General features: G+C 46.2%; 1 protein-coding gene across 1 annotated transcript in view; it reads right to left on the bottom strand.

Moving 5' to 3' along the window:
* Window positions 1–12718, bottom strand: part of KIF4A (kinesin family member 4A) — a 579230-nt gene that overhangs the window by 237350 nt on the left and 329162 nt on the right. Inside the window, exons 21-22 of the mRNA XM_063937105.1 lie at window positions 4208–4360; window positions 3723–3817 (exon numbers count right to left, since the gene is read on the bottom strand). Coding sequence (XP_063793175.1) covers window positions 3723–3817; window positions 4208–4360 — 248 coding nt within the window. The remainder of the gene's footprint in view (window positions 1–3722; window positions 3818–4207; window positions 4361–12718) is intronic.

Raw genomic sequence — 12718 nt, 5'->3', positions numbered from 1 at the left:
ATAAACGAAGAGACGCCAACCCCGGGGGAATTTGAATAAAAAAAGAAAGACAAGTCGTAACTGATTTGAGAAGAGATGAATCCATTATCATTAAACCTTGTGATAAGGGGGGCGGAGTGGCGATTTTAGACAAGGTTGACTATATCAAAGAAATAATGAGACAGTTATGAGACACATCAACGTATCAAAAATTGAAAGTTGATCCTTCAATAAGAATTAGAAACTTAATCAAATTATTCGAAAATTTTTTAGAAACAGGGGGTATTACACGGAGTGAATTTGAATATCTGAATATCGACAATCTGGTTACACCAACCATCTACATCCTCCCGAAAGCTCACAAAAGCCTGTCCCATCCCCCTGGCCGTCCAGTCATCACAGGGACGGGTAGTCTTACTTCCAATCTCTCGGCTATGGTAGATCAACTCCTTCAACCGATAGTAACCAAGACACCCTCTTTTCTCAAAGACACCAGAGATGCATTTCGGAGTATTCAGGGGATCACTTGGAGTGATAGCACATACTTAATCACGGCAGATGTATGTTCATTATGTACAGTCACTAATCATGAAGATGGCCTTGAAGCCATTCAATGGTTCCTTAACCAAACTGATCATACAGAAGAGAAAAACAATTTCATCATAGAGTCTATCAACTTCATTTTGATAAAGAATTTCTTCTTCTTCAATGGAGACTATTTCCTTCAGAGCAAAGGAACAGCTATGGGCTCCCGATTTGCCCCAAGTTACGCCAACCTCTTCATGGCCTATTGGGAAGCCACTACCATCTTCTCTGGCGTAACTTGGGGCAGACAACTTAAAAACTGGGGCAGATACATCGACGATGTGATATTCACTTTGACTGGAGAGAAAGAAGAACTTGAAACATTCTGTAATTCCCTTAATGAAAATAATGTGAATTTACAACTCTCTTTCACCATCAGTCAAACTGAAATCAATTTGTTAGATCTTCAAATCTACATTAAAGCTGGAACAGTCCATACTAAAACTTATCACAAGCCCACTGACACGCAGAAATACATCGAGGTGGATAATGAACATCATGCCAACTGGCTCAGGGGGATCCCAAAGGGTCAGTTCATAAGAACAAAAAGAAATTGTAGTGAACTCTCCATATGTGAAACCCAGATTCAAGACCTTAAAAAAATAATTTCTAACGAAAGGATATAAGCCAGAAGATATTGAGACAGCAACAGACGATGGCTACAGACAGATCTACACTCATTGATGAACATACAAAACCCCCTTCAAAATCCTCCAAAGATACACAGTGGGCATTCCTTTCGGGCCTTGATTACGACAATAGACGTTTTGAACAAATTATAAAGAAGAACTGGCATATTTTGCAGGGTGACCCCATACTTAAAGATCTCATTCCTTCAAAACCTCAGTTTATCGCAAAGCCCCAAACTTAAGAAACTATCTGGTACGAAGTGCTTTACCCTTCAAAAAACCGAACCCCATAAGGACTTCAGGCTTTCATCGTTGTGGAGACTGCATAGCAGATGTAGGATAAGATTTCCTAGTCAGTGTCGTTGCAGAGGGAAGAAAGGTAGACTTAACCACAGTTACCGTGGAGATCCACGCATCTAATGCTTCCCCAAACACACTTTTCTTGGATTCTGCACCCGCTGACCATTGGCGCAGCCAGAGTCCCCTGCGTGCCGAGACAGCCATGGCAGAAGCACTCGCATTAAGATGTCCCAGTTCCTTTATTGCTTCCACCATGAAACCTGCAGAATCCTGTATGTGACGTAATAACAATTCAATGTCACTTCTATCCATGGAATCTAATTCCTCTAGTAAAGTCCCTGACCACTTTACTATAGGTTTAGAAATCCATGCACAAGCAATAGTGGGTCTTAAAGCTACACCATTAGCTTTGTACAGCGATTTGAGAGTCGTCTCAATCTTGCGGTCTGCAGACTCTTTCAAAGCGGTGGACCCAGGGGCAGGTAAAACCACCTTCTTAGACAACCTAGATACAGAAGCGTCTACTACTGGCGGGTTTTCCCACTTTTTTCCTGTCCTCCTCAGGGAAAGGAAAAGCAATGAGAACCCTTTTTTTGATCTGGTATTTTCTCTCCGGTTTTCCCAGGAAATTTCAAACAATGCGTTTAATTCCTTAGACACAGGGAATGTAAGGGAGGTTTTCTTAATGTCTGTAAAATAAGCCTCCTCTATCTGCTCAGGTATTTTCTCAGTAATGTGTAAAATATCCTTAATGGCCTCAATCGTAAGTTGCATCCCCATCACCGGTATCCGAGTCGTAATTCGTGTCAACTTGCATTATCTGGGCAAGAGCACGCTTTTTTGGGTAAATAGGAGGGGGGGATCTAGATGAGGTATTGGGAGCTGAACATTGCAACACCTCTACAGAATTTCACAAAACCTGTGTTTGTTTCTCATTATAGGACATCCAAGATGAAATCTGAGATATGTTTCCCCTTAAGAAATCCACCCACGGGGGTTCAAATTAAGAGGGCTGGGAAAGCACATTGCAGTCCTGCGTACATGGAATAGACTCATCAGGTGAAGAAAGTCACTCTACTGCACAAATGACAGATTCTCTAGACATGATAATGTTATCTATATAGCAACACACACACACACAGGAAAATGTCAGCCAGTTTCCACCAGAGTACATTCAGAGTCACAGAGTATAAGGAGCCAGTCACACAGAGCTTCAATAGGCAGTGTAATATACAATAAGCCCAGCGCTGATACAACACCTTTTTGGGTTAATATATAAATATACAACACTCTACCCCCGTCTATAACACCCTGGTACCGCAGAGGTAAGCTGGAGTTATGTGGAGGGCAGCTCCCCCTGGCAACTTCTGTCTGTGTGCTCTGCGGGGAGAAAACGGTGCGGGTGAGTGCTGGATCCGCTGAGAAGCCCCGCCCCCTGTAATGGCGCATCTTCTCGCACTTATATTTTTATACTGGCCTGAGGTACCTTGCTGGTAATAGTGGGATTAGCCCGTTAGCGTAGTTTAACCAGTGTGAGGGGGCATGTTGCAGCCCAAGACACCCCTCACAGCGCCATAAATCCATGTTGCTGCCGGAGCGCAGCCTGGCAGGACTGCGCTCTCACCCTTGTGCCGCCATTACCACCGGTGACCCGCTTTCCGGGCCGCCGGCATCATACACACCACCCTTCTATCTACTGGCTCCGTTAGGGGGTGGCAGCCGTGCTGCGGGAGTGAGCGGTCGCCTCGGGGGCTTGAGATAATCACCCTCAGGAGCTCAGTGCCCTGTCAGCGGAGATAGAGAACCATTACCCTCTAGGGTTGGTTCATACACCCCCCCCCCCACCTAAATCCCATGAAGAAGGGAGGCTGTTGCCAGCAGCCTCCCTGTACCTAACTCTTAAAAAAAAAAAAAGACCTAGAAAAACTCCTAGGAGCTCAACTAGCTGTGACCGACTCCACCGGGTACATTTTCTAAACTGAGTTTGGTAGGAGGTGAATAGAGGGAGGAGCCAGCCAACACTATTAAACTCTTAAAGGGCCCGTGGCTCCCAAGGGACACGTTTATACCCCATGGTACCGATGTGGACCCCAGCATCCTCTAGTACGTATGAGAAAATTATTGATGTCTTCTTCGCTAAGATTCCTTATTATTTCACTTGCAATCATAGAATTACCTAAACCAATAAGCTATAATGATCAACCAGATTGTATAGTGGCAATATATTACCTGAGCTCCATCTCGGTCTCTAAGCTTTCAATCTGCTTAGTGGCTGAAGCTTCTTCCTCCATCTTTTCAAGCTCTGCCACTGTGTATGTGCGTCTCTAAACAAATTCACAAGACCACATTATCTACACGGAATACTGTAATATACATGGTACTAAAGTGACTCACTGGAAAAATATTCCTTCTCCGTCAACCCCCATTAAAAAACATAACTTTTATTTACACTTCCCTCATAAGGCAATTTATGGCACTCAAACAAAGTAAAGACACAAACACTCCACTGCCTTCACCTAGCCTAAACGGTACCAGAGGGGTTTATAGACCTGTATTCAAAGTCACTCTTTTATTTTTCTAAAAGAAACGTGGTACATTTGACAGCATGTTGAAAACCATTAGTATAAATAAGCCATAGAATATAGTCCATAGGATATTTTGTCCCTTTCATGCACTTCACAAAATATAAGACGACCGCGTTACATTTTACTCACCCGGATCTTAGTGGGTATATGCTCTCCAGAATCTTTCTGCTTCAGCTGAGCTATATCCTGAGCAAGCAGCTTTCTGTCCACAAGGAGATCATTCAGGTGTCTCTGAGCTTCTTCAGTACTCACAAGGACCTCTACCTCATTGGCCAGCCAGCTCTAGGGAAACAATCCTAGTTACTATATTAAACACATTAGCTAAGTCAGTTTGTTGTCTTAGGACAAATCAGTCTTACAGGTTTCCAACATTAGATACAGCCTACTAATTGTATCCTACTTAAAACCATGTAATTTAGACCAAGGACTTTACCGAAATCTCTGGCAAAGAAATACGCCAAGCCTAAATTACTACATTTGTGCCTTGGAAAAACTGCACTGAAAGCACTGCACAAGGAGATAGGAAATACTGTCAAAGAAACTAAAAACAGGATTTTAATACCTACCGGTAAATCCTTTTCTCCTAGTCCGTAGAGGATGCTGGGGTCTACTTCAGTACCATGGGGTATAGACGGTACCGCAGGAGCCATGGGCACTTTTAGACTTTTTCAGAGTGTGAACTGGCTCCTCCCTCTATGCCCCCCCTCCAGACCTCAGTATAGGAACTGCGCCCAGGGAGACGGACATTTTGAGGAAAGGATTTACTTTTAATTTAATGGTGAGATTCATACCAGCTCACACCTCAACCATGCCGCACAACATGGCATTCAACAAACCACATGCCAACAGGCATGAAACAACAGCAAACGTGCTGAAAACATTTTCAACAAAATTAACTACAGGTAAAGTATGCACTGGGCTGGGTGCCCAGCATCCTCTACGGACTAGGAGAAAAGGATTTACCGGTATGTATTAAAATCCTGTTTTCTCATACGTCCTAGAGGATGCTGGGGTCCACTTCAGTATCATGGGGTTATACCAAAGCTCCAGTATGGGCGGGAGAGTGCGGATGACCCTGCAGATCCGATTGACCAAACTGTAGGTCTTTATCGGCCAAGGTGTCAAATTTATAAAACAAGGCAAACGTGATTGCCCCTGACCAAGTAAGTAGCTGCGCGGCAAAGCTGTAATGCCGAGACCCCCCGGACAGCCTCCCAGGATGAGCCCACCTTCCTAGTAGAATGGGCATTCACCGAATTCCTACGACGGACGCGTCGTAGGAATCAGCTGCGACTTTGGAATATTCAGAATCCAGCCGTGCTGTTGCAACACTTCCCGAGAGTGTGCTACGCTGATCAGCAACTGCTCTCTGGACCTCGCCTTTATGAGATCGTCCCAGTATGGAATAATTGTGACTCCTTGCTTTCGCATAAGCCCATCATTTCTGCCATTACCTTGGTAAATATTCTCGGTGCCGTGAACAGATCAAACGGCAACGTCTGGAATGGGTAATGACAATCCTGTACCACAAATCTGAGGTACGCCTGATGAGGTGGATAAATGGGGACATGAAGGTATGCATCCTTTATGTCCAGAGACACCATAAAATCCCCCCCTTCCAGGCTTGCGATGACCGCTCTGAGTGATTCCATCTTGAACTTGAACCTTTTCAGGTATATGTTCAGGGATTTTAAATTCAATATGGGTCTGACCGAACCGTCCGGTTTCGGTACTACAAACATGATCGAATAGTAACCCTTTCCTCGTTGGAGGGGAATCTTGACCAACACCTGCTGAAGATACAATATGTGAATTGCAGTTAACACTGTTTCCCTCTCGTGGGGGGGAAGCCGGCAGGGCAGTCGGTGAGGTGGCATCTTCTCAAAGTCCAGCTTGCATCCCTGAGACACAATATCTATTGCCCAGGGATCTAACAGGGAGTGAACCCACTTGTGGCTGAACTTACGCAGGCGTGCCCCCACCGGGCCTAGCTCCGCCTTGTGGAGCCCCAGCGACATGCGGTGGATTATTGTAGAGGCCGGGGAGGACTTCTGTTCCTGGGACCTAGCTGTGTTGTGCAGCTTCTTTCCTCTGCCCCCGCCTCTGGCAAGAAAGGAGGCACCTCGGACTTTCTTGTTTCTTTGTTCTAAACACTGCATTTGATAATGTCGTGCTTTCCTAGGCTGTGCAGGAATATAAGGCAAAACGACAGAATTACCAGCTATAGCTGTGGAGACCAGGTCCGAGAACCCTTCTCCACACTATCCTCAGCCTTCCATATGCCTCTTAAGTCGGCATCATCTGTCCATTGCATATTCTACAGGACACGTCAAGCAGAAACCGACATAGCTTTGTCTCTAGGACCCAGTATACTCATGTCTCTTTGGGCATGTTTTATAAATATATATATATATATAATTCTCTTAAGACAGCATATATATATATATCTCTATATATCTCTATATATACATATATCTACATACTAGGGTCTCAATTTCTGCTGATAAGGTACCTGTCCACACTGCCCCAGCGCTATAAACCCATGCCGACACAATCGCCGGTCTGAGTAGTGTACCAGAATGTGCACGCTATATGCAGGATGAGAACAGCTGTTACGACAGGTTACCTTTTGGGCAAACGTGACACCCTAGGGGAAGATTCCCATCGTATCCTGGCCCTTGTGGGGAAAGGATACTGCCTGAGAATTCTTTGTGGGAAACTGCAGTCTCTTGTCTGGAGGATCCCGCTCTTTTTCTTAATGAGAGGAGGGAAATTTACCTCAGCTTTCTTCCCTTTAAACATGTGTACCCTTGTGTCAGGGACAGATGAGTCATCAGTGATATGCAAATCATCTTTTATTACAATAATCATATATTGAATACTTTTCTGCCATTTTGGCTGTAACTTTGCATTATCGTAGTCGACACTGGAGTCAATCTCCGTGTCGACATCAGTGTTTATTTTGGATAGTGAGCATTGAGAGAGACTGAAGGTCTCTGCGACAGAGTGACAGACATGGGTAGATTTCCTGTCTGTTCTCTGATCTTTTGTGCAATAAATTCACCTTAGCACTTATTTACACATATCCAACAGGTGTCAGCGTTGTCGACGGAGACACCCTCACACACACACATTTGCTCTATCTCCTCCTTAGGGTAGCCTTTTACCTCAGACATGTCGACACACACACGTACCGACACCACACACACAGGGGATGCTCTATTTGAAGACAGTTCCCCCACAAGGCCCTTTGGAGAGACAGAGAGTATGCCAGCACACACCCCAGCGCTATATGACCCAGGAATCACACAGTAACGTAGTGTTAACCCAGTAGCTGCTGTATATATTGTTTTTACGCCAATTTATGTGCCCCCCCTCTCTTTTCACCCTCTTCTTCTGCAGGGGAGAGCCTGGGGAGCTTCCTCTCAGCGGAGCTGTGGAGAGAAAATGGCGCTGGTGAGTGCTGAGGAAGAAGCCCCGCCCCCTCAGCGGCGGGCTTCAGTCCCGCGATTTTGTGTAAAAATAATGGCGGGGGCTCATGTATATTACAGTGCCCAGCTGTATATATGCTGCTTTTTGCCAGGAGGTACTCAATTGCTGCCCAGGGCGCCCCCCCCCCTGCACACTACAGTGACCGGAGTGTTTGGGTTAGTGTGGGAGCAATGGCGCACAGCTGCAGTGCTGTGCGCTACCTCATATGAAGACAGGAGTCTTCTGGCGCCGATTTTGACGTCTTCTTGCTTCAACCCGCCGGCTTCTGTCTTCTGGCTCTGCGTGGGGGACGGCGGCGCGGCTCCGGGAACGGACGACCAAGGTTAGGTTTCTGTGTTCGATCCCTCTGGAGCTAATGGTGTCCAGTAGCCTAAGAAGCGCAACCTAGCCGCAGTTAGTAGGTTTGCTTCTCTCCCCTCAGTCCCACGTAGCAGAGATCCTGTTGCCAGCAGAAGCTCTCTGAAAATAAAAAAACCTAACTAAAATACTTTCTTAATAGCAAGCTCAGGAGAGCTCACTAAAATGCACCCAGCTCCTTCCGGGCACAGATTCTAACTGAGGTCTGGAGGAGGGGCATAGAGGGAGGAGCCAGTGCACACCAGTAGTCCTAATTCTTTCTTAGAGTGCCCAGTCTCCTGCGGAGCCCGTCTATTCCCCATGGTCCTTATGGAGTCCCCAGCATCCACTAGGACATTAGAGAAACCGGCATGGGGGGGGACGTCTTGAAACTCCAGTTTGTACCCTTGGGACACTATTTGTACGACCCATGCGTCTAGGCCCGACTGAACCCAGAAGTGACTGAAAAGTTTCAGACGTGCCCCCACCTGAGCGGACTCCTGCAAGGGAGCCCCAGCGTCATGCTGTAGGTTTGGAAGAAGCAGAAGTTGATTTCTGCTCCTGTGATCCTGGAGACACTGTGGGCTTTTTTCCTTTTCCTCTTTTCTCTACCAGCAAAGAAAGGTGAACCTTTACCCTTTTTGTATCTATTGGGCCAAAAGGACTGCATCTGAGAGTGATTTGTCTTTTTCGTCCGTGCAGGAGTATAAGGCAAGAATGTCGACTAACCCGCGGTAGGCGCAGAAACGAAAGCATCCAGCCCATCTCCAAACAAGGCCTCCCCTTTGTACGGGAGAGCCTCCATATTCCTTTTGGAATCTGCGTCAGCATGCTATTGGCGAATCCACAACACCCTCCGTGCTGAGATTGCCATGGTAGCGGCTTTCGACCCCAAGAGACCAATATATTTCATGGCCTCTAGCATAAGCAGCAGCGTCTTTGATATGACCTAAAGTTAGGGAGTATCTCGTCTCTATCTATTGTGTCAATTTCTGATGACAAGTTCTCTGACCACTTTTCAATCGCATTACTCACCCATGCACAGGCAATGGTAGACCTGAGTAATGGCCCATTGGCCACATAAATAGATTTTAACGTATTCTCTAACTTGCGGTCCGCCAGATTTTATTGAAGCCGTCCCAGGCGCAGGGAGAATCACCTTTTTTGTTAACCGTGACAGAGCACTGTCTAAAACAGGGGGTGACTCCCACCTTTTCCTGTCCTCTGCAGGGAAAGGGCACGCTACCTGAATTCTTTTGGGAATCTGAAATTTCTTTTCAGGATTTGTCCAAACTCCCTCAAAGAGACTGTTCAGCTCATGAGATGGAGGAAAAGTTACATTAAGTTTCTTTTCTTTATAAAAGTAGGCCTTCTCCTGTGGTAAAGGAGGGGGCTCCGTAACTTCTAACACAGTGATTTTCAACCTTTTTTTTTACTCGCGGCACACCGAACACTGTTTTAAAATTGCCAAGGCACACCATCAGTTCCCCACAGAAAAAAAACAAAACACACACAGTGGCCCTCACACAAAAAAAAAATAATCACACATACATTGGTTTTTTTTGTGTAAGCCAATCACATTGCTCCCCACATGAATCATGTTGCTCCCCACATGAACTCACATTGTTCCCTCCATAAATCCTATTGCTCCACACAGGAGAGAGAACATAACAAATAGCCCCTACTGGGCAGCGGCGGCCGTGACCTATAATATCACATCGCCGCGTCTTCAAGGCATAGGTCATGGCTGGAGCATAACTGATCCTCTAAGAAGAGCCCAGGCCAACATTTCACTCTAAAGGTGCTGGAAGCTGCTCTAGCTCCGCGGCACACCCTGCAACTGGTCACGGCACACTAGTGTGCCACGGCACACTGGTTGAAAAAGCCTGTTCTAACACCTCCTTTATAGCCACCATCATGTATTGAATGTTTTTTGTCAATTTTGGATCTATTCCCCTGGAATCACTAGTGTTGACATAGGAATCAGAGTCCGTGTCGGTATCAGTTTGTACTATTTGTGCAAATGACCTTTTATGCGACCCAGAGGGATACCCTGTGGATGAAAAAGCAGAACTACTAAAAATCACATCTTCCACGGATTTTCTCCAGGTTTCTGCATAAGACTCAGACTTATCTCTTACTGATATGATTCACATTATCACGTAATTCTTTCACCCATTCAGGCTCATGGTGTGCTGGCAGCACCACCACATTACAACTCTGTGTCCCTAAAATGGCTCCCTCAGGGGAAGAGCTCCCTGCCTCAGACATGCCACACTCGTGCACAAACGCACACAGACACTTCAGGGCTTATAGGGGACAGACCCACAGTAAATTCTGCCAGAAGGACACAGAAGGACACAGAAGGACTTGCCAGGTCACAACTCAGCGCCAGTGACTAAAATCCCTGTGCATGTAAAAATAGGATTTTGGTACTTACCAGGTAAATCATTTTCTTTGAATCCATAGGGGGCACTGGAGTACTCTTGGGATATGGACGGCTTAAGCAGAACAAGGCACTGAACATTTTAATTTAGTAACTCTTCTCCCCTCTATATTCCCGGAGTACCTCAGTGTTTTTTACTGAGCCGAACAGGAGCGATAGAGGATGAACAATGGAGAATTACATATAACATAACGGACAACAATAAAGTTGGCACATAACGTTACGGATAACTAAACAGTTGACACATAAACGATAGAACTTGAAAATTTGAACCAGTCGGTGTGAATGTGTTACCATAAGATCCACTGAACTTCCCACAAACCAGGTAAAACTGCTCTGTGTGGGCGTCCAGTGCCCCCTATGGATTCAAAGAAAAGGATTTACCTGGTAAGTACCAAAATCCTATTTTTTTTTTCATCCACTAGGGGTCACTGGAGTACTCTTGGGACGTACCAAAGCTTCCCCCGTGGGCGGGAGAGCTGTTTGGCACCTGTAACACTAGGCGGCCAAAGCTAGATGCTGATGCCGCAAACGTATCAAATTTGTTAAAGCGCACAAACGTGTGCACTGATGACCATGTAGCCGCACAACAAAGCTGCGTCGTAGAAGCCCCACGACCAGCTGCCCATGAAGTTCCAACAGAATGTGTGGAATGAGCGGTTACTGATGTAGGCGGCTGTAACCTAGCATGAAGGTAAGCCTGATGTATGGTCAGTTTAATCCATCTGGATAAGGTCTGCTTAGTAGCTGGCCAACCCATCTTGGCAGCATTATAGAGAACAAACAACGTATCCGTCTTACGAACTGTAGACGATCGGGATACATAAACGCGTAGTGCGCGTACCACATCCAAAGTTCCAGAATCTTCTGTTAACACAGGAACTACTATTGGTTGATTGATGTGAAAAGATGACACTACCTTTGGCAAGAAAGCGGGATTCGTCCGAAGTTCCGCTCTGTCATCATGAAACACCAAATACGGTGGCTTGCATGACAAGACACCCAAATCTGAAACACGCCTTGCCGAAGCTAAGGCTAGGAGAAAAATTGTTTTCCAAGTGAGAAACTTAATATCCACTTGATGTAAGGGTTCAAAATATGAAGACTGTAAAAAATCTAAAACCAGATTCAAGTCTCATGGCGCTGTAGGTGTAATGAATGGAGGCTGTACTCTGAGGACACCTTGCAGAAAGGTGTGTACAGACGGCAATAGAGCCAATCGTCTTTGAAAGTAAATTGAAAAAGCAGATACCTGCACCTTTAGTGTAGATAAACGCAGTCCTCCATCTAACCCCGTCTGTAGAAAAAACAAAAGACGGGATAACTTGAAAGATGACGTCGGAAACTTCCGAGCTTCACACCAACCTATATAGGCACGCCAAATTCTGTAATAATGAGCAGCCTTAAGTGGCTTCCTAGCACGTAACATGGTTGGTATAACCGATTCTGGAATGCCCTCTCTTAAGAGGGCGGTTCTCAACAACCACCCCGTCAAACGCAGCCGCGCTAAATCGGGGTAAAGGACCGGACCCTGTTGTAACAGGTCCGGACGTAGCGGGAGCGGCCAAGGATCGTCTGCGAGTAGTCCGCGGAGATCCGAGAACCAAGCTCTCCGCGGCCAATGAGGCGCCACTAGTATGACTGTGGCGGACTCTCTTTTGTTCCGTTTTAGCAACAGAGGGAGTAGCGGAAACGGTGGAAACAGATACACGAGGCTGTACAGCCACGCGATTCTGAGAGAATCCACCGCCACTGCCTTTGGATCTCTCGTTCTGAACACATACTGGGGCGTTTGGAGATTGTGGCGAGATGCCATCAGGTTCACTTGAGGGTAACCCCTCCTTTGGACCAACATGTGAAACCCTTCTGGATTTAATGCCCATTTTCCTGGATGAAAATCCCGACGACTGAGATAATCCGCCTCCCAGTTGTCCACTCCCGGAATGAACACTGCCGAAAATATCACTTGGTGATGCTCGGGCCAAATGAGGATTCGAGCTACTTCCCGCATTGCCATGTGGCTTCTCGTTCCTCTTTGTTTGTTAATGTAGGCGACCGCCGTCGCGTTGTCTGACTGCACCTGGACAGTCTGAGACCGGAGCAAGTGCACTACTTGTCGTAGCCCATTGTAAATTACCTGGAGTTCCAGGACATTTAGAGACAGCAATCTTTCGTGACCTGCCCAGAGACCCTGGAGCTGACAATTTTGAACCACAGCTCCCCAACCTCTGAGACTCGCGTCCGTCGTTAGAATTATCCAATTCCAGGCGTTGAACCGTTTCCCTGCGGTTAGATTGTGTACTTTGAGCCACCAGAGTAGAGATACTCTGGTCCGTGGCGACCTCACCCTGTGGTGAATCTGCAGA

This window comes from Pseudophryne corroboree, chromosome 8 (genome assembly GCF_028390025.1).
Source record: "Pseudophryne corroboree isolate aPseCor3 chromosome 8, aPseCor3.hap2, whole genome shotgun sequence".
Lineage (NCBI taxonomy): Eukaryota > Metazoa > Chordata > Amphibia > Anura > Myobatrachidae > Pseudophryne > Pseudophryne corroboree.
This window is presented reverse-complemented; position numbering and strand designations above follow the sequence as displayed.